The 19,153-nt window shown below is 40.8% G+C and overlaps 1 protein-coding gene across 2 annotated transcripts; it reads right to left on the bottom strand.

The window, feature by feature from the left end:
- Nucleotides 1-3,861: 3,861 nt before the first annotated feature.
- Nucleotides 3,862-17,014, bottom strand: SMNDC1 (survival motor neuron domain containing 1). 2 transcript variants are annotated; one of them, XM_084769594.1, is made up of 6 exons: nt 16,787-17,014; nt 15,269-15,388; nt 9,596-9,738; nt 8,956-9,117; nt 5,730-5,883; nt 3,862-5,096 (listed from the first exon to the last, which is right to left on the bottom strand). In XM_084769594.1, the coding sequence occupies exons 1-6, from the start codon at nt 16,997-16,999 to the stop codon at nt 4,959-4,961; spliced, it is 930 nt and encodes a 309-aa protein (XP_084625720.1). In that variant the 5' UTR covers nt 17,000-17,014; the 3' UTR covers nt 3,862-4,958. The 2 variants fall into 2 exon arrangements, with proteins under 2 accessions (XP_084625720.1, XP_084625721.1); XM_084769595.1 differs by lacking the exon at nt 16,787-17,014 and adding an exon at nt 11,706-11,895 and having other exon boundaries at nt 15,269-15,390.
- Nucleotides 17,015-19,153: the final 2,139 nt, after the last annotated feature.

Here is a 19,153-nt window from a genome sequence, read left to right as displayed (position 1 = left end):
TCCATAACCTGGGTGGGATGACACAGGCCTGCGATCCCAGCACTTGAGAGGTGGCAGGATCATCAGTCACTTTCTGAGATACAGCAAACTTGAGACCAGCCTGAGCTACATGGTACTCAGCCTCAACCAAAGAATTGACTTCACTTTGGAGTTTATAGAGGGCTTAAAGGTTACACTGCTAAGGCAGTAACTGGAGTATTTTAGGTGTTCACACCAGGCACCAAAAAGCATTGTTTAAAAATTTAGCACAAGCCATAAATTGTTTCTAAGAAACACATTAAAGATACTCTAAGAGGTTCTAAGTAGATGGTGTCATCAGAGTTTCTAAGTTACGGTAAACCAACCTACTTTTGGAGACCAAATTCCAGGCAAAAACAAGGTATAGTACTCTTTCCTCCTTCCTGCTACTTCTAAGTGATTATTTAAAAAAACAAAAACAAAAACAAAAAACTGGATAATTACCATCTATATTAAAGTCTACCCTAGCTGCAGATTTTGGGATTGCGGTCTAGACTTCTAGGATACAGGAAACGAATGTTTCCTCCAAGCCTTAATTCTTCTCAGAAATTGACTGCACCTTAGGTTGCTGTGTGTGGGGTGAGGGGGTGGTACACACCTTTAATTCCAGCACTTGGGAGTCAGAGACAGGCAGATCCCAAGTCCGGCTTGGTCTTCAGAGTTCCCAGGTAGCCAGGAACACAGGAGACACAGAGAAACCTTGTCTGGGGTGGTGTGGACTGATTAACTTCATCAAGTAACACAAAGCTTGAAAGGGGGCCGTGAGGGTGGGTGGGGTGGGTGACCAGCACATTAGCCTAACCAAGAAGGCGAATTAGCAAAACAGTCGTGACAACTCTGGGTCCCAAACTGAAAACTTAAATGCCTACCTTCCTAATGAGCTTAACCACAACTCATTTAGCTAGGTCTTAAAAGACGAATTTAGGAAACAAATATTCCAGTGACTTATTAAATAAAATTAACTCTTAAAAGTGCATAGCATAAGCTAGCTACCGGTGGGAACTGAGTAAGACCTGTTAATTTGAAATCAGCAGCCACTACAGACCTTCTATTCTCATAAGAGCACTGGGCAACAAAAAGTACTTGAACTGAGACGGTAGCTGGAAGAAGTGAAGCCTTGTCTTTATTAAACACTTTGGCTAGACCATTTTTTTTTTACAATGTCTCATCTATCTACAGTTTCAGAATCACTTCTGTCTATACCTATGCACACATGTATATGCTGGGGGGGGGTGTGAGCATGCTTTTTAAAAATGAGAGGAAAGGGAACTCAGTTACTAGGTTTCTTGTTTGTTAAAACTATTGAACAACCTGTCGTGCTCTCCTTCCCCACTGCAGTAAAAATTTGGTTTAATCTGCCAACTAAAATAAATTTATAGTGACTGCTCCATAGCACAAGTAAAACAATTGGGCCGATACATGGACCACTCACTGTAAGGATTTTAAACACATAAAATCTTGCTGGTTCGAATCTACTTTTCCCTTTTGAGTATCAGTTACTATCCAAGTTAGGCAAAAAGGCCAACTCAAATTTTGAATAAATTTTTAGCCAATTTACAACATACTCTGGTTGTAAATGATAAAATCCTAAGGTATTAACACAAGTTATAGTTATTTGTCCTTTGTTACCTAATGGGTATCCCTTTGTTGTTTCTGGCTTTTCAAGACAGGGTTTCTGTGTAGCCTTGGCTGTCCTGAACTCACTTTGTAGACCAGGCTGGCCTTGAACTCATGGAGATCTGCCTGCCTCTGCCTCCCAGAGTGCTGGGACTACAGGCATGAGCACCAATCCCTTTGTATTTAAGAGAAATAAACTGAGCACTCAACATTAAAACTACACCACACTGGACATAGACACACACTTCACTATGGAAAAAAAAACTTAAATTTTGAGTTAGAATAATTTGATGCCTTTTAGTTTGATGCCTGATCTTCATAATTAGACTAATAAAATGAACACTATATAGTTTCCTGCTATATACCAAAGCTATTATGTATTTAATCTACAGCATAGTTCACAGCTAAGGATGCACACAAGAATCACCTGCAATGTTAGATCCAGACAGGATTCTTTAGTTTTTATTATCAACTTCACTCCTTTCCCATTAAGTATGTTCTAGAGTAAAAATTAAGAGCCAGGATTGACTTGATGGCATTTCAGTGGCAGTATCATGTAAAGGAAACCAGATATTCACTGTCATTCCAGTTAGTGGCAAACATCCCTATGGTGTCACCCATCAGATACTGTCTCTCTTAGTACATAATAGCTCAATTATTGAAGAAATATACAGCTAGTTGAGTGGTTAGTCAGGTTACAGTCTGGTTCTAGCATCTACTGCTCTTCTAGTATGCTCTATAGCCTTGCTACATGTTAATTAGAACAGAGTTTGCTAACTGTTAAAATTTTTTATTACTGGCTGAGCATGGTGGCACATGCCTTTAATCCCAGCACTCAGGAGGCAGAGGCAAGCAGATTGCTGTGAGTTCGAGGCCAGCCTGGTCTACAAAGCAAGTCTCCAGGACAGCCAAGGCTACAGAGAAACCGTGTCTCAAAAAAAAAAAAAAAAACATAATCAATGAAGCTTTGAGAAGATACTTAAAACCATTCTCCTACTTAGGAGTTTCAGTTTCAGCTTTTATAGCAAAACACGGCACACCCAGATTTCCTATTCAGTTTTGGAATAGAGAGCTTAAGCCCTCTCATTTGTAAACTGGCCTCAGTACGAAGCATCTTTCCAACTTTAGCACTAAGGACAGGTCCAAAGAGGTCAAACAAAGCACTAGGATATCCCCAAGGGCCACGTCTAGATTGGACACAGAAGCTGCTGACCTTATACTGCACACCTGTTTCCAGAACAATATGCAAGCTCACTTCTATTCCTTTTCTAAGACAAAGCCCTTAAGGAAAACAGAGAAAAGGCTCGCTGCACCGCACACTGTTCTAACAAACCATTCTGAGGCCACACAAGGGACTGTTTTTGCTCTCATCAAAGGATTTCTTTGCAACTGTTGTTATGCTATTTATAACCTGTTATTGTTAAAATACCAAGATGAATTTTTATTTAAAAGTTTTCATTTAGGAATTTTGAGGCTTTAATACCCTCCACCCTACAAGCTTTCAGTAGTGGGGGGTCTAAGTGAGTGGCATGACCGTGAGTGCTAGGCAAGCAGCACCACTCACTGCCCTCAACACACGGAGCCCTTTCCTCTTGTACCTTGTATTTCTCCTTGTCCTACATATTTACAAAGAAAATCCCAACCTTCTGGGTTAGGAAAGAAAAGAGGAATTTACCTCACACTGCCATAAACATTTCAATTTACCAAAAAAATTTATAAAATAGTTTAATTTACAAATAATCTTATATGGCCTGGCAGTGGTGGTAGCATTCAGAAGGTAGAGGCAGGAAGATCTCTGTGAGTTCAAGGCCAGCCTGCTCTACAGAGTGAGTTCCAGAACAGCCAGGACTACGGAGAAACCCTGTCTCAAGAAACGAAACAAAAACAAATAATCTCATACACACAGTAATCTTTTATCATTTTTAAAAAATGTGTTAATTTACATATGAATGGTCTGTCTGCGTGTATATGTGCATGCCAGAAGGCATTAGATCTTTTTTTAATAGATGGCCATTGAACTCAGGACCTCTGGAAGATGTCTCTTAACCACTGGTCTATCTCACCAGCTCATGATTCAATTTCGTATAACCAATGAAGAAATCCTTGAGAATTTATGAAACATCAGACTCAGCATTCTCTTCCACAGTGGTTATGTGTGCGAGTCTGAGGCTTACTACAGCAAAGCTGGCAGCTGCAGACTCCGCTCTTGTGTTAACACACTAGAGATTTTAAAAACGCTTTATTTATTAAAGTTAAACATACAAAAACTGAAATTAACACACCCTAAAAATTATATTCTTCCAATAACAGGAAGACCCTTTTGTTCTCCTGTGTTTTTGGCTTAAACTCAACCTGGGATAACTATGGTGCTTATTTATACCAACAAATGCTGATAACTTGATCTAGTTAATAAAAATTACAAACTCAGCTACATGAACATAATATACAGGGAAATTATGGTCAGATTAATGCACAAGAAATACAGGAAAAAATCTAATCATGAAACATTCAGTACTCTTGTTCATTAATTTAGCCTTGGGTTTTTTGTTTTTTTTTTTCTTACAAAAATAATATCTACATTGTATACAGGGCTATACATCAGTTTTTTGTTTTTCCATATAAACATTACACATCCCAAATATGGTACCACTACCACATGTTAAAAAAAAAAAAAGGAAAAAAACAAACACCACCAAATAAACACCAGAGAAGGGGAACACATCCTAAACATGGTTTGTTTGGTTTTTAATATAAAATTCAAATTCAATGACAAAAACTACAAGGTGAGTCAATTCTGGAGGTGACCTAATAGGCCCAGGAAACAATTAATTCAAGGAAAAAGAACCTCAAAATAAACTTTGCCATTTATAAATTAACCTATTTTGGGGCTTGTTTGGACAATGGCCAGGTTATAAAACTGAAGAAGTTCTTATTAGCAGTTTGGCCTTGTGCCTCAATGATCTACTGGACTGCTGGAATAAGTCAGGTGCAGAGCATCTGGAAAGTCCAACTGAGGACTTACAAAACGTCTACACAACACGAGATAAGTGGGGGCCTCAGCTCAGTAAGTCACATAAGTGCTGGCTTGAGCAGCTTTTACCTAGAAAAGTTGCCTTGTTCAACAACTCTGAGAATTGTGGTTAAGTAGTAATGAAAAGGAAAATGGTAGCAGTTATCAAATGTCTTCAAGTGTCAGTCTACCAAAGCCAAACAAAGACAACAATGTATCTTCCTTACTAACAAATAATTTACCTTTAGAAAAATATAAGGATAAAAAGGTAAATGTAAAGCCCTGCAGAGATGAAATCCAACAGTTTCTCTGATTATTGAGGCATCAAATGCCTGACGTTGTATTTAGATGTATCTTGATACTGTGTCATAGGCTTGTCAGCAATTCCACAAGTTCCTACTCCAACTTTGCCCGTTACACTTTCTGGCGAAGCAAAAATACTCCTCTTGACCTGAGAATAAAAACCAAACAATTTCTGATCAGTGTCCAAAAGCAAATCTCAAACATTAATGTAAAAATATAATCAAGTTCCAATTTCCACAAAATGCACTGCTTTTGTAGAAGATATCACTACTTCTTACTAGTAGAAAGCTTACTTGTCCCAAACTTTTAGGTTTTCAGTCTCCAACCCTATTTAAAGTCTGAGCTATCTATTCTGGTATGAACAGAACTCTGGCTGCAATGAGAAGCAGCAGTGCTCATCAAGCAGTCTGTCTTGTGGAGTGGCTCCCTTGACAGCAATGAGAGGCTAACCTATGGGTGAGCATCCTTAGTCTGAGTATCTGAATTCTACAGTTATTTTCTACCCAAGGAACTTAAAATGGATACTCAGAATAAACGTGTATTTTTTAAAAAAGCAAAGCTCAGTGTGTTTTCTGAGTGCTAACGGTACCACCAAACAGTCTTACAATTTCTTATACAAAGTTTTATTGCAAAAAGTGGTTAATGGCTACTGACAAAGCTTGGCGATCAAGAACTGGTTAAAACCATGTCCTTTGGGAAATCTATACCCCCATTTCTCATTTTCAAGTTATTTTAATGACAGAGCATTTTCAGATCTACAAAGTAATGAAGATGTACCAACCTGGCCTTTTTTGTTTTTAGAGTAAGCCCTGTTGTTGAACTGCTGCCATTTCACCTTCTGGTCCTCTCGTTCCTGCTCAAGCTCTTTTATTCTCTGTGCTTTTTTCAACGCTTTCTTCTTTTTATATTCACGCTGCTGAGCAATCATTTCTTTTCTGTGTGAAACCCCAGACATAATGTCAATTATTAAGATTAAAAGAGGATATCCCTTTAACAGTGTAAAAACAAGACTTACATACTAATTTATTAATGAAAGCACAACTTTTCATTAAAAATCGATGCCAGCATCTAGGTATGGTATAGCATTCCTGTAACCCTAGGTGGAAACAGGAGGGTCGGAGTTTTCAGAGTCCCCCTTCTAAGCTAAAGGCCAGTCTGGGACACACCAGAGCATGACTTAAAGAAAGACAAGCCAGGCATGATGGCGCACACCTTTAATCCCAGCACTTGGGAGGCAGAGTTAGAGGACATCCTGGTCTACAAATCCAGTACAGGACAGCCAAGGTTACAGAGAAACCCTGTCTCAAAAAAATCCAAAAACAAAAACTAAAAAAAGAAAAACAAGGGCTGGAGAGATGGCTGAGAGGTTAAGAGCACTGGCTGCTCTTCCAGAGTTCCAGAGTTCTTGAGTTCAATTCCCAGCAACCACATCGTGGCTCACAACCATCCATAACAAGATTTGGTGCACTCTTCTGGTGGGCAGGATGTTTAGGTGGAAGAAAGCCGGCTCAACACCTAAAACCAGCCACCAAGCCAGACCTCGTTAGCTCACCTGAACCTGGGACCTACACGTGGAAGGAGGCTCACCTCCTTCAAGTTGTCCTCTGACCTCCACTTATACTATAGTGCATATGTGAACCCAACAGTAAATAAATGTAAAATAAACAATGCCACTCACTGAGTACTCCTAAGACATGTTCTTCTGTAAACAAAAGTAGATAGAGCTCAATGGTAGAACACTTGCTAAGCATGCCAATGCCCAGAAAATGACAACAAAAACTTCTATGTACATTATACTTAGCTCTACTACAATGTACATCAGATCTTTCAACAAAGACTTATTTACTTATTATGTATGCAGTGTTCTGCCTGCATGTACACCTGCAAGTCAGAAGAGGGCATTAGATCACATTATAGATCGTTGAGTCACCATGTGGTTGCTGGGAATTGAACTCAGGACCTTTCAAGGAGCAGTCAGTGCCCTTAACCTCTGAGTCATCTCTCCAGCCCAAGACTTGTTTTGTTTTGTTTTGTTTTTTTAAATACAGCTTTTGCTGGTTGTACTTTAGGAATATTAATATTCAATAAATGTGATGGTATACACATATAATCTTACTACTTCTAAGATAGAGGAGGTGGATCAGGAATTTAAATTGTGCCTCTAGCCTACACTACATGAAACCCAGTCTTAAAAAAAAAAGCTAAGCCTTTATCAATTTCTAAAAACACAATTAACAAGTGCAATGTATGCAACACTTGGGAAAACTGTATGTAGTAATTTACTGCAGATAAAACTCAACAAAATCGGAGGAAGAGAGCGACCAAGACTGGCAGAATGGCACAACCAATATTCTCAGTATGACAAACAGCAACAACCTGGGCTCCAAAGAATAGGACTCTAAGTGGAACCAGAGCCTAAGCTACTAATAGTCTGTTTGCTAACAGCAACTGATAAGATGAAAGGTTTTTTAAGAACAAATCCTGACTCCCCTCCACCAAATAACCAACCTGAAGCTAAGTTTTTTCATACAGAAGACAAGAGTGAAACAAGAAATTAAACATGTTTTACAATCTGATTTTCTTCATCAAGATGTTTAAATGTTATTTTAACAAGTGATATTTTTCTAAGTTCAAGAGCATTTATGTAGCAACTTAAATTTTGAAAGTTAACAAAATCATAAACACATTTTCAGTTACACACACAAGAAAATGAAACACAGGACTCAGCAGTCTGCATTGTACACAGAAGCACATGGACTCAGAACCTTGTCTTGTATAATTTGTCTTATCTACCTCTGGTCCCAAATTTGTGTTACTTTTGTAGCTCCCACTTAAAAAAAAATCAGGAACAGGCTAAGAACTTACACACTTTACTTTAGAGATGAGGCAGATGTTAGATTTGTTCAACATCAATTAGAGAGAGGCAGACAAAATATGTAATGTAACCAATGTCACAGTGCTTCCGTTGTTTACTTTGCTAACTTTTGTTTTGATCATTAATTTAGATGTCTGGTCTGGAAACTACTGGTCACTATGGTGCCTCTTTTTTTGTCCCCTTAAAACCACTGCCATGCAACCAGGTGTGGTAATCCCAGGCAGAGGGAAGTGGAACTCTGAGTTCAAGGACAGCCTGGTCTACCAATTGAGTCCAGGACAGCCACAACAACACAGAAAAACCCTGTCTGGAAAAAAAAAAAAAATCAAGCCAAACCAAACCAAAAACTAAAAACCACCACTGCTATGTCCCTTCAGTTTCTACACGTGACTGTTTATGTCCCCCTACCCTTTAACACCTGAACCTTTAGTGGTACTAGGAATTTAGGCTCCATACCCAGGCTACATCCCTAGTCCTAAACACTTCCCTATATGTTCTTTTCTGAATATAGATAAGGCTCAAGAATGTGTCCACAGCCGGGCGTGGTGGCGCACGCCTGTAATCCCAGCACTCGGGAGGCAGAGACAGGCGGATCGCTGTGGGTTCGAGGCCAGCCTGCTCTACAAAGTGACTCCAGGATAGCCAAGGCTAACAGAGAGACCTTGTCTCAAAAAACCAAAAAAAAACAAAAACAAAAAACAAAAAAACAAAAAAAAAAACAAAACAAACAAACAAACAAACAAAAAAGGAACGTGTCCACTGTAGTTTAGCCTTAGAATCTGACTTACAAAAATAATAGCAGATGCTCTTAGTGCAGTGTCCTCTTCAGTGAATGTACTAGTATATACTCAGGACAGTCTGCACTTTACCCAGTGCACACATACTACTCTGATGCTGCACATCTTCAGAACAATGTTAAATAGTAGAACTTCACTCCAATGTAGCCTACATGGACATCTTTGCAGATAACTTCCAGTCCCCAAAGGGAGAAACTCTAACATGCAAAAGGTAAAGTCAGTTACTTTAACCAAACTCTTGGGGCAACCTGAGTACTCAAACGACCAAGGAAAGAATGAGAAATGTGGCCCATACAGTCAAAGTCTGCCTGACTTAGGAAAATAAAGCCACTTACTTCGACATTGGCTTGTTACCACTGTCCTCTTTTGCCTTCCTTCCCTCTTCGACAGGCTTGAGGTTCAACAATGGAGTCACTTCGGCATTGCCATAACCAGCAAAGGTGATTGCAGCGGTGCCATTTTCTTCATCTATCTCCTCAATCTCCGCTTCATAACACCTGTAAAGATATCATGGCTGTAAGCAGGTGAGTAAAGATTTAGTACTCAGCCTACAAGACTTATACTGCAGTGATTCAATAATCATGTCTCTAAAATCAACTTCTGCAATCAAATGGCCCTTTTGGCAAAAAATAGTACAAAAAGTTTAAAGTTAGGTACTTGATATAAAAAAGTCCTAAGTAATAATTACCAGCCATTTATACTTTTTAATTTGAGGAAAAAACAATTCAGATCATTTTAGAAAACACCCATTCGCCTTTCTTTCCTTTAGGATCCAAATCATGCTTCTCCCCAAAACTTAAACTAAGTCCAATATTAAGTTGTGTTAATGGCAACCACACAAGAATTACACTAGTTTTATAAATCACATTACCTACACAGATGATTAAAATGCGGTAGTCCAAACTGAATAAAAACATCTTACCATCGTATATTATTAATTCATGTTATACTTAAGGGTTGTTTTTCTACACTTACTGTCCATCTTCACTCCAGATTGCCATACACTTGTCCCCTACTTTCCATGAATGAGTAGGCTGAGTAGAAGCAAAACTGTCCGAACTTGCAAGAGTTTCCGAAGGTTGAGTTGACAGAAGGTCCTTGGTCAATTCTATAACTTCCTAAAATAGAAAACAAAAACCGTAACACTTGGAATTTAATACTGTCAACTACTTTCTTTTGGCTTTTAGTGGCAATTCTTTATCACAGAGCAGCTGTGCATGTTGCATATGCAGCTCCTAGTGCTACTGAGAATATTGTTCCCATGCCCATATAGACACTAAGGAACAGCACTACACAACACACATTTCAGTCATGTCTGACTTTTAAGTACCTTTGTGATTTAACAGATTTTTCCACAAATAGAGACTGAATTTGATTCAAGGTCACTTTTACAACTGCCATGTGTATTTCACGCAACTACAGCTTTATAAGGCATTACTTGGCAGAAATATCAACTGTGTATCCAATACAGCTCCTCTATAAGTGCCCCAAAACACTGGAAAAGTCTCATTAGCACAAACACAAAATTCTTACTTATACACATTTCTACTAAAATACTGTAAAGCATAAACCAGTAATTTTTCAACCCATTTTAGTGCTAATCATCTAATTAGATTTAAAATAACCTACACCCAACTTATCAAGCACCATGGCACAGCTTCACTTTAAAAAGGAAAAAAATTAACACACAGGCAGGCAGTGCCTCTGTGTGTGGCAGACATTTTTAATTCAGGCTTCTATGTTTAGTTTGACTCAGTGGTATGTTAGGAATAGTTAAAAACTATAAACAGGTTCTTAACTATCTGCTATGTTCTAATGAAGATGTACATTATTCTTTGTCTGATTTTCAAAGAACTTGTCTACTGGTTTCCTTCAATGCTGCATTTAAAAATCACATTCTATGTTTGGGGACAAATACAGTGCAAGTAAACTATTAAGATTCCTCAGGCACCCTCTGAAGTTTAGTAATAGTTGTTTTGGTTCAGTAGCCAAGGAAAGTTAAATATTACCTCTCCTAAAGACTCTACATCTTACTGGCTACTTTTGAAAAACTAGTATTTGTACCTTAAAATAAATAAATAAATAAATATTTTTTAAGGTGCCTGGAGAAGGGTCAGTTTTGTGAATTAAAACAAAACAAAGCCAGGTGGTGGCAGCACACACCTTTAATCCCAGCACTCAGGAGGCAAAAGCAGGTGGATCTCCGTGAGTTTGAGGCCATCCTGGACTATAGGGCAAGTTCCAGGACAGCCAGAGCTGTTGTTACACAGAGAAACCCTGTCTCAAAAAACTGGGGGGGGGGGGGGGGGCAGGGCCTAGATTTGGGTTGAAAATTTAATAAAAATCACCTCTAAGGTAGGGTCGGTTTTGTGAGTTAAACAAAACAAAGTAGATTTGAGCTGAAATTTTAATTTTTAAAAAATCTCTAAGGATTGCCAAGTAGACGTCTTTTTTTTCCTCTCCTTTTCTAAGTCGTGAAGGTGATGCATGAGTTCATTAGTTCTACAACACCGAAGACTGAACCGAGGGTTTTATGCAAAACCAGCAAGTTCTCTACTACTGTTAGACCAATAGCCCTCAAACATTTTTTTAAACAATTCTATGTAAACAAAGCAGGAGAGTTTCCAATAAGGATAAATTACCCAATTTTGTTCTCTGAACCACATTCATGGCCAGGGATATAAGCCAATAAATAGGCCTAACTCAGAGCCTACTGTCTCTATCATTAAATAGTTGCCTCTCCTTCCAGGGATCATGTATTTAAAGCACAAACATGAATTCTAGCTCTGTAAGAAGTCTCGGTTTAGGACCTTTTCTTATATGACAGAACATTTCCCCCATCACATTTATAAGAAAATACATTAAATGAAAAGCTGTGCTTAATTTTTAAAGCTCTGTGCCAAGAAGGCCTTTCTTATAAAAACAGAATCCAGAGCATTTATTCCTACTTTCCTATAACTGTCATTTTACATGTCCCTCCCAGTAATTTATGAAGAACCTTTTCAATTTTTGTCTTCACATGTGTAGACGGACCAAAGTATTAGAAAAACCTTTTATGTATGAGGGGGTTCTTGAAGGTACATACCATTAATTACTTTTCCTCCCCCAAGTCTGAGTTCTGAAACTGCTCCTTCATTGACAGATGGGCAGCAGTTACAGTAACCGGCAATTCCAGGAAGCATCAGGTGTTGTGATCTACATATCAGCAGGTCAAAGGGGGTGCACCCAAGCACTCTGCTTACTGAAGGAAGGCGTTTCGGGGATGCAGAGAGCCACTGTAATATATGAGACAAGTGACTTGACCCCTGCCTCCTTTAGAACCAGTTTATTCAGCAACACAGCCTAATAAATTGACTCTTTTGTGATTACTATAGACTGTCCAGGGAAATAATGAACTAACTATAGCCTGATTTTACTATACCTACTTTCTAAGTAAAAACTGAAAAGGCAGTTCAAGGACTTCAAAAGATTAATCTGTAGCCTGGACTTATTATTCTATAGGAAAGACAGAAACATGGAAACCTTGCTGGAAAAATAAATATAAGAAATTAGAAGCCATTTTGATGGCCCCCAAAAAAGAAAATGGAGAAGCTACAAGCTTAATAATCTAATCAGACAGATTTAAATAACAGTGGCTTTTAGGTTCCCCACAGCAGCAAGTGGGTAGAGAGAGCCACCTAGAAACAGAAGCTACTCTCTAGCCTCAATGCAAACACACTGAGCGCATATCAATACTTGATTGGGAGCACATATCCAAATAGTTCTCATAATTTTACCTAATCCTAAGAGATGATTTCCACTTTCCAATAGTTTTCAGTCCAAATCATACCTAGTAACTAAAATCAAGCTTCTTTTAAATAATAAGAGAAAATTATTGATGAAGACGGGCCAATACTTTCACTACTTAAGCTTGTAAATCTGTACCATCTGGTGTTTGATCAACCGTAGTTATTTAAAATAAATAAAAAACAAACAAATAAATAGCTTCTCAGTTACCCAAGCTATATCTCACTCATTTAGCCAGTGGCTACACATGGCTAGTGGCTATGGCATGAAACAGCAGGCACAGGACCTATTCACCATCACAGAAGCAAATTCTACCAGGTTGTTCTAAAGGCTGTATTAAAGATACTTTTGTAAACAAATGACTTCAAAGTCATTACTGCTTTGCCTTTTTTGAGACAAAGTCTCAATGTCACCCTGGCCAGCCTGGAATTCTCTATGTTAACCAGGCTGGCCTCAAATACATAGAAATCTGCCTGCCTATGCCTGATTTGCTTGTGTTTTGTTGATTTTCCCCCCAGTGCAGGGGATTGAACTGTAGAGCCTTATGTACTCTCTAAGCAGTTACGTTACCAGCCTTCAGATCATTAACTGAAACCTTTTAGGTAAACACTATGTTTACCACAGGGTTTCTCCCTATCATACATACTTTTCCATTATAGATTTGTATCAAGATAGCTGGGCCCATACTCCAAGATAGTTTACCTTAGAAAGGGTTAAAAAGACCTGGTAATAGTATCATTTTGAAACTAGGCTCCCAACTCCTGCTCTAACATTTCTACATCAAACTTCCCTCCTACTGCCCTTTAAGACAGATGGGTGGGATGAGTCTGTTTCTGTCATCTAACCTCACTGCACCAAATGAGCAGACAGGAAACAAACACTGGGTTTCTCTTTACAGAAGACCTGGGAGCGGAGGAATTGTTTCCTCAACACTGCTTCTTACTGAATGGCAGTGCACTTCATAGGCCTGCCTTCTGGACACTAAAGGAGGGTCTTATTCAAAGTAAAACTACCCTACATATTTTTGTTTTAAAATAACACATACTTGGGTTTAAGAGCACTGGATGCTCTTCCAGAGGGCCTCAGTTCAATTCCCAGCTACCACATGGTGGCTCACAACCATCTATAACGTGATCTGATGCCCTCTTCTGGAGTGTAGTAGGCACACATGCAGGCAGAACATGGTATACATAATAAATAAATCTTTTTTTAAAACAACTTTAAGTATAAAATCTGAGTTTGAAAAAATTCAACTCATTTTAAACTACAGGTAAGCTCTTTCAGAATTCCAAATTTATTAAGCCCTTCCAAGTAAATTACACTGGAAATTCTGTGAGGGAGATTTTGTTTTGGGTTTTTGTTGTTTTGAGATAAAAAGAATGACTGTTTAGATGGGACACAGAATAAGCAGAGATCATCAAAACATGATCTGAAAACTTCTAAGATCAGGCTCAGAATTTAAGAACATTCTTTGTTGTTTTTCAAGACAGGGTTTCTCTGTGTAGCCTGGCTGTCTTGGAACTCTCTTTGAAGACCAGGCTGTCCTCAAACTCACAGAGATCAGTCTGCCACTGCCTCCCGGACTGCTGGGATTAAAGGCATGTGCCACCGCCATGCCCGGTCAAGAACATTCTAAATATCAAAATTTTCATATACACTATTAATTACATTTAGTATTTGTGGGAAAGACTGTAAACTTTGTTCCAGGTGAAAGCAGTCTTGGCGGGCTTTGTCCTTGAAACACCAGGGACAGACTGAATGGAGCCACCCTGGATCTAAAATTCAGGAAGTAAACTGGGGGACTCTGGTTCTAATCAATGGGGGGCAGGGATCCTGACCCAGATCGGCCATTGCAAGCCTGACACGCAGGTGGAGGAGAAGGCTGCATCTTTTGGAGCAGGATCGCACGTGGATTTAGGCAGAGACCAGCTTACAGGCCAGAGACACCTGGGGAATCCGTCCCGTGAAACAGATACTGGAAGGTTCACTTTTGTTTCCCTTTAACCCTTTTTCCTTCTTGTATAGGATTGTATAATAAAGTCTAATTGTTTTGTTTGTTTTTTGTCTGTTTTTCAAGACAGGGTCTCTGTGCTGCCTTGCCTGTCCTGGACTCGCTTTGTAGACCAGGCTGGCCTCCAACTCATAGAGATACACCTGCCTCGGCCTCCTAAGTGCTGGGATTAAAGGTGTGCACCACCACTTTTATAGGCTTTTATAAAGTCTAATTATTAAGAAACAGCCAACAAGTAGTTTTATTAACCTGGTGTTCTGAGTAACAACAGGTATTTAAGTTTGTCCTGAAATTCCAGTGTTTCATTCTTCCTAAATCCTAGAGTAAAAGGCTAAATCTTCTTTTGATACTAATTCAACTTCAACAAGGCTCAACAACTACAAAGCACAGTCAAGTTCAAATGCCTATATAACATCCAGACAGAATGTTACCTCTTAACACATGTTCACAACGTAAAAGAATAGCTCATTAGCTTAGTAAAATAAGCCCACATTTCATCTTTAAATAATCTCATGTCACTAAAAGGGATCTTAATCAGGTTATACACTCCTCTTTTAATAGTACTACTTTTTGAACTAGGTTTTCTTCTCATGTCTTTAAAACTAAAAACTTAACCAGTTCCAAGGTTTCTGCTCATGAAATTGTGTTTTTCATTCATGTTGATGTACACCAAATATAGGAAGCAACTTGAGAAATCTCAGTGCCTATACACAGGTGCACATGTATAGTCAAGTGGGAGCACCTTCCTCACAGATGCTTTGAATGCCTATGGATTCTGAACAATATCAGACTTAAAAAAAGACAAATATTCTTTCCAAACATCATTAACTACAACTGTGCACTATTCTTACCTGCAAATCTTTCCTTAGTTTCAGCAGATCTTCGTTTTCTCCGTTTCCAGATAGAGCAGCCTCTACTTGCTGGAGCTGAGCTTTGTAGCTAGCTAACTGTTTCGCTAGATCCTCTGACATCTAAGGAAAATGGACCACACAAATCAGGTCAAATACCAATCACAAAAATGTTTCTCTGGCCTGCCTAATGTAATCACTTTTGCTCCAAATTTTTTTATTCAGTTTTACTTTCTTCAGATTTATTTAGCTAATCCACAAACTTCAAGGCAATAAACTCTTAATTACAAATACTTCAGATATCTGACACAAAAAAAGATCTCCCAGCTGGGCGTGGTGGCACACCCACCTTTAATCCCAGCTCCCAGCCCGCAAGAGGCAGAGGCAGGCGGATCTCTGTAAATTCCAGGCCAGCCTGGTCTACAAAATGAGTCTAGGGCAGCTAAGGCTACACAGAGAAACTCTGTATCGGGGAAAAAAAAATCTCCCAAAGAGCATGCTATTAAAAAAAAGAAGAAGAAGAAAGCCAAGTCTCAGGAGGAAGAGGCATGTCTCTCTGTGAATTCGAGGCCAGACTGGTCTTCAAAGCCAAGTCCAGGACAGCAGCCAGGGCCACACATAGAAACACTATATTGAACAAATAAAAACATAAATAAATAAATAAATAAATAAGGTTGCAACATACTTAAATTTTGGGAAAAAATGAAGCCAGAGAGTAGTGGAGCACGTCTTTAATCCCAGTACTTGGGAGACAGACAAACATATCTGAGGCCAGCCTGGTCCTGAGTTCCAGGGCAGCCAAGCTACACAGAGAAACCCTGTGTCAAAAACAAGAAGTTGGAAAAGCCAAAATCGGAAACGTTAGCAGATAAACCTTTTTTTTTTTTTTTGGTTAACTACACAAATTCCTTTCTCTACTACCCAACTCCAAGTGTACGTAGTGCCTCAGAACACGAATACTCTTCATACATAGGCGAACCCGCCTTTCGCCAAATCCAAAATACAGCTCGATGCCCTAAACAGCGAGACACAGAGAAACCTTCCTCCTAAAAGCGTACGAAAACATACGCGTCCTCTGCGGACCATCTCTGGAACATTCCTGTTTGCCGGAACCCTGGAATCCGTCCGAGCTGACCCTTCCGGTGTTTAGGGTTCAATAAGCCAGCTTTTCTCCCGGTCACTCAGCTCTCCAAGGCCCCGCCACTAATTCCTGCCGACCACATCCGAGCAGGAAACTCAAGCCCTCAGCTCCCATGGAAACCGCGGGGCCCGTCCTCCTCCCAGGGGACCCAGTGGGAACGGCGCGGGCGTCTCGCCCAGCCGACGACGGGTTCCCCCAGGACGGCCACGCTCACCGCGTCGGCCCGGAAGCCCCGACGCAGGCCAGGGCCGCCCGCCCGGGGAGCGAGGACAGCCGGCTCCTAACACTGCCCGTGCCGGCGCCTCGGCTGCGGGCCTCCGTCCCAACTCCAGCCCGAGGCCCGGCCCGGCCTGGCTCGCCCTCCCTCAGAGGCGCCTTACCTTGGGCGGGGATGGGGACGGGACGGCGGGCAGGGGTCGGGGAAGCGAGCTGAGCGGCGGCAGGGGCGGCAGGGGCAGCGGCGGCGGGGAAAACACCCACGACGACGAGAAGATTCGGTCGCAAAGGGAGTAACTCTGGCGGCGAAGGGGGAGGGGAGGAGAGCCGGGCTCAGGCGAGAGGAAAAGACAAGGCGAGCGAGATCTCGCGAACATATAAACTCTCGCGAAAGGGAGCTTGAGTCACGTGACGCGCGGCGTCCTCTCAGCTGCCTGCGTCTGCGGCCTCAGAACGCGGAGTGGGTGGGGTCTAATAGGCAGGAAGTGGCGTGCCTGGGCTGCGCCAGGAGCCCAGGGCGGGTTGGTCTGACGTCAGTTCCGCCTTGTGGTGGGCGTGGCGAGTGGCTCTGTTGTGGTTCCCAGGGGCGTTAACTCGTGTGATCTTTTCCGGCAAGCGGTGGCGCTGATGAGGAAAGAGGGTGGGCCGGGCGTGACAGCGCGTGCCTTCCGTCCCAGCGCCGCGGAGGCCGAGGCAGGGGGATCTGAGTGTGAGGCAGGCATAGAGAGTTCCGGGCCAGCCAAGGCTGCAATAGCGGGACCTTGTACGCCAAGAGAAGGGAAGTTCTGTTTGTTTTGTTGTGTAAAAAATAGGCGTAGCCAGTAAAAGTAAGTGAAGTGACATAGTGACCAATTGGAGTGCGTAGACATCACACATGGGAGCTAAAAGTCATGTGGTGAAAGGAAGTAGAGAAAGGGGTTATTTACACAAAGTGTCACAAGTATGAAGTACCATATTCCACAGAGGATAAATAATCACAGTGAAAAGTTGGTCTACAGAGTGAGTTCCAGGACAGCCAAGGATACACAGAGAAACTCTCAAAAACAACAACAACAACAACAAACAAAACAAAAAACTATGGCTATAAAAATTGAACAAACCAGGTGGTAGTGTCACACCTTTATTCCCACCACTCACAGGTAGGTGAGTTCCAGACCAGCCTAGTCTATAGAGTGAGTTCCAGGACAGCAAAAGCTATACAGAGAAACACTGACTGGAAAAACCAAAATGATGGTGGTGATGATGAAGAAGAAGGAGGAGGAGAAGGAGAAGAAGAGGAAGAGGAAGAGGAAAAGCTACACAGAGAAACCCTGACTGGAAAAACCAAGATGATGATGATGATGATGATATAAATAAAACTGTGGACAGGACAGGCTGGTGATGTTCACACACACAAGGTCCTGTTATCCTCCCAACACACATACCCAAACCATTATGTGTGGAAATTTGAACATAAACAGTATTAGATGATGCTAGGATTTGATATTCTGTGATGCTCAACTGCTAGTTAGGTGTGAAATTTATTTTAGTTACTTAGGGGAAAGGCTCATGGTTAGGTCTTTAGGGATACCTTCAAGTGGTATGGGCAAATACCACATTACATAGCTGGGTGTGGCAGCACATGCCTATAGCTTGTTGGCATTATGAGGATAAGGAAATTGAGGCCAGCCTTAGGTATGTGGTGAGTTCAAAGTTAGTCTAGGCTACATGAGACTTCTCAAGCAATAAAAATTATGTAAAATATTTACATATATTTGAACATAAAGATACTTTCTTTTTTGGTTTTTTGAGACAGGGTTTCTCTCTAGCCCTGGCTGGCCTGGAACTCACAGAGATCCGCCTGCCTCTTGACTCCCAAAAGCTGGGTTATTAAAGGCGTGCACCACCAGGCCAGGCTGTTTGTTTGTTTTTTGAGACAGGATTTCTCTGTGTATCCTTGCCTGTCCTGGACCCTCTTTGTAGATCAGGCTGGCCTCAAACTCACAGAGACACACCTACATCTGCCTCCTGAGTGCTGGGACTAAAGGCGTGTGCGACCACACCCAGCTTCATACATATACTTATATATGCTTATATCTGTGCTCATATTTCATGTGAGTGTTCACATGAAATTTAAAAAGCAAACTGTTTAGAGTCATTGAATTTAATGGAGAATGTATATAACAGTTCATGGTACTAACCTCCTAACTTTCTTGTATATTTGACAATTTTCAAAATGAAAATATGAGAGAAAGTATTTATAGCCTGGCAAGAATAGATTTTAAATGATTGTGTGTGCGTGCACGTGTGCGTGTGCGTGTGCGTGTGCGTGTGTGTGTGTGTGTGTGTGTGTGTGTGTAAAGATGGAGAATGGAGGAAAACTCTGGGTGATTGCTTGGTAAGCACAGAAAGTGAGATTACAAGTACAGACATGGTCCTCAGAAACAAAAGACAAGCCGTGCATGGTGGCGCACGCCTTTAATCCCAGCACTCGGGAGGCAGAGGCAGGATCGCTGTGAGTTCTACAAATCCAGTCCAGGACAGCCAAGGCT

Source organism: Acomys minous (assembly GCF_964271855.1).
Source record: "Acomys minous genome assembly, chromosome: 2".
NCBI classification, from domain to species: domain Eukaryota; kingdom Metazoa; phylum Chordata; class Mammalia; order Rodentia; family Muridae; genus Acomys; species Acomys minous.
This window is presented reverse-complemented; position numbering and strand designations above follow the sequence as displayed.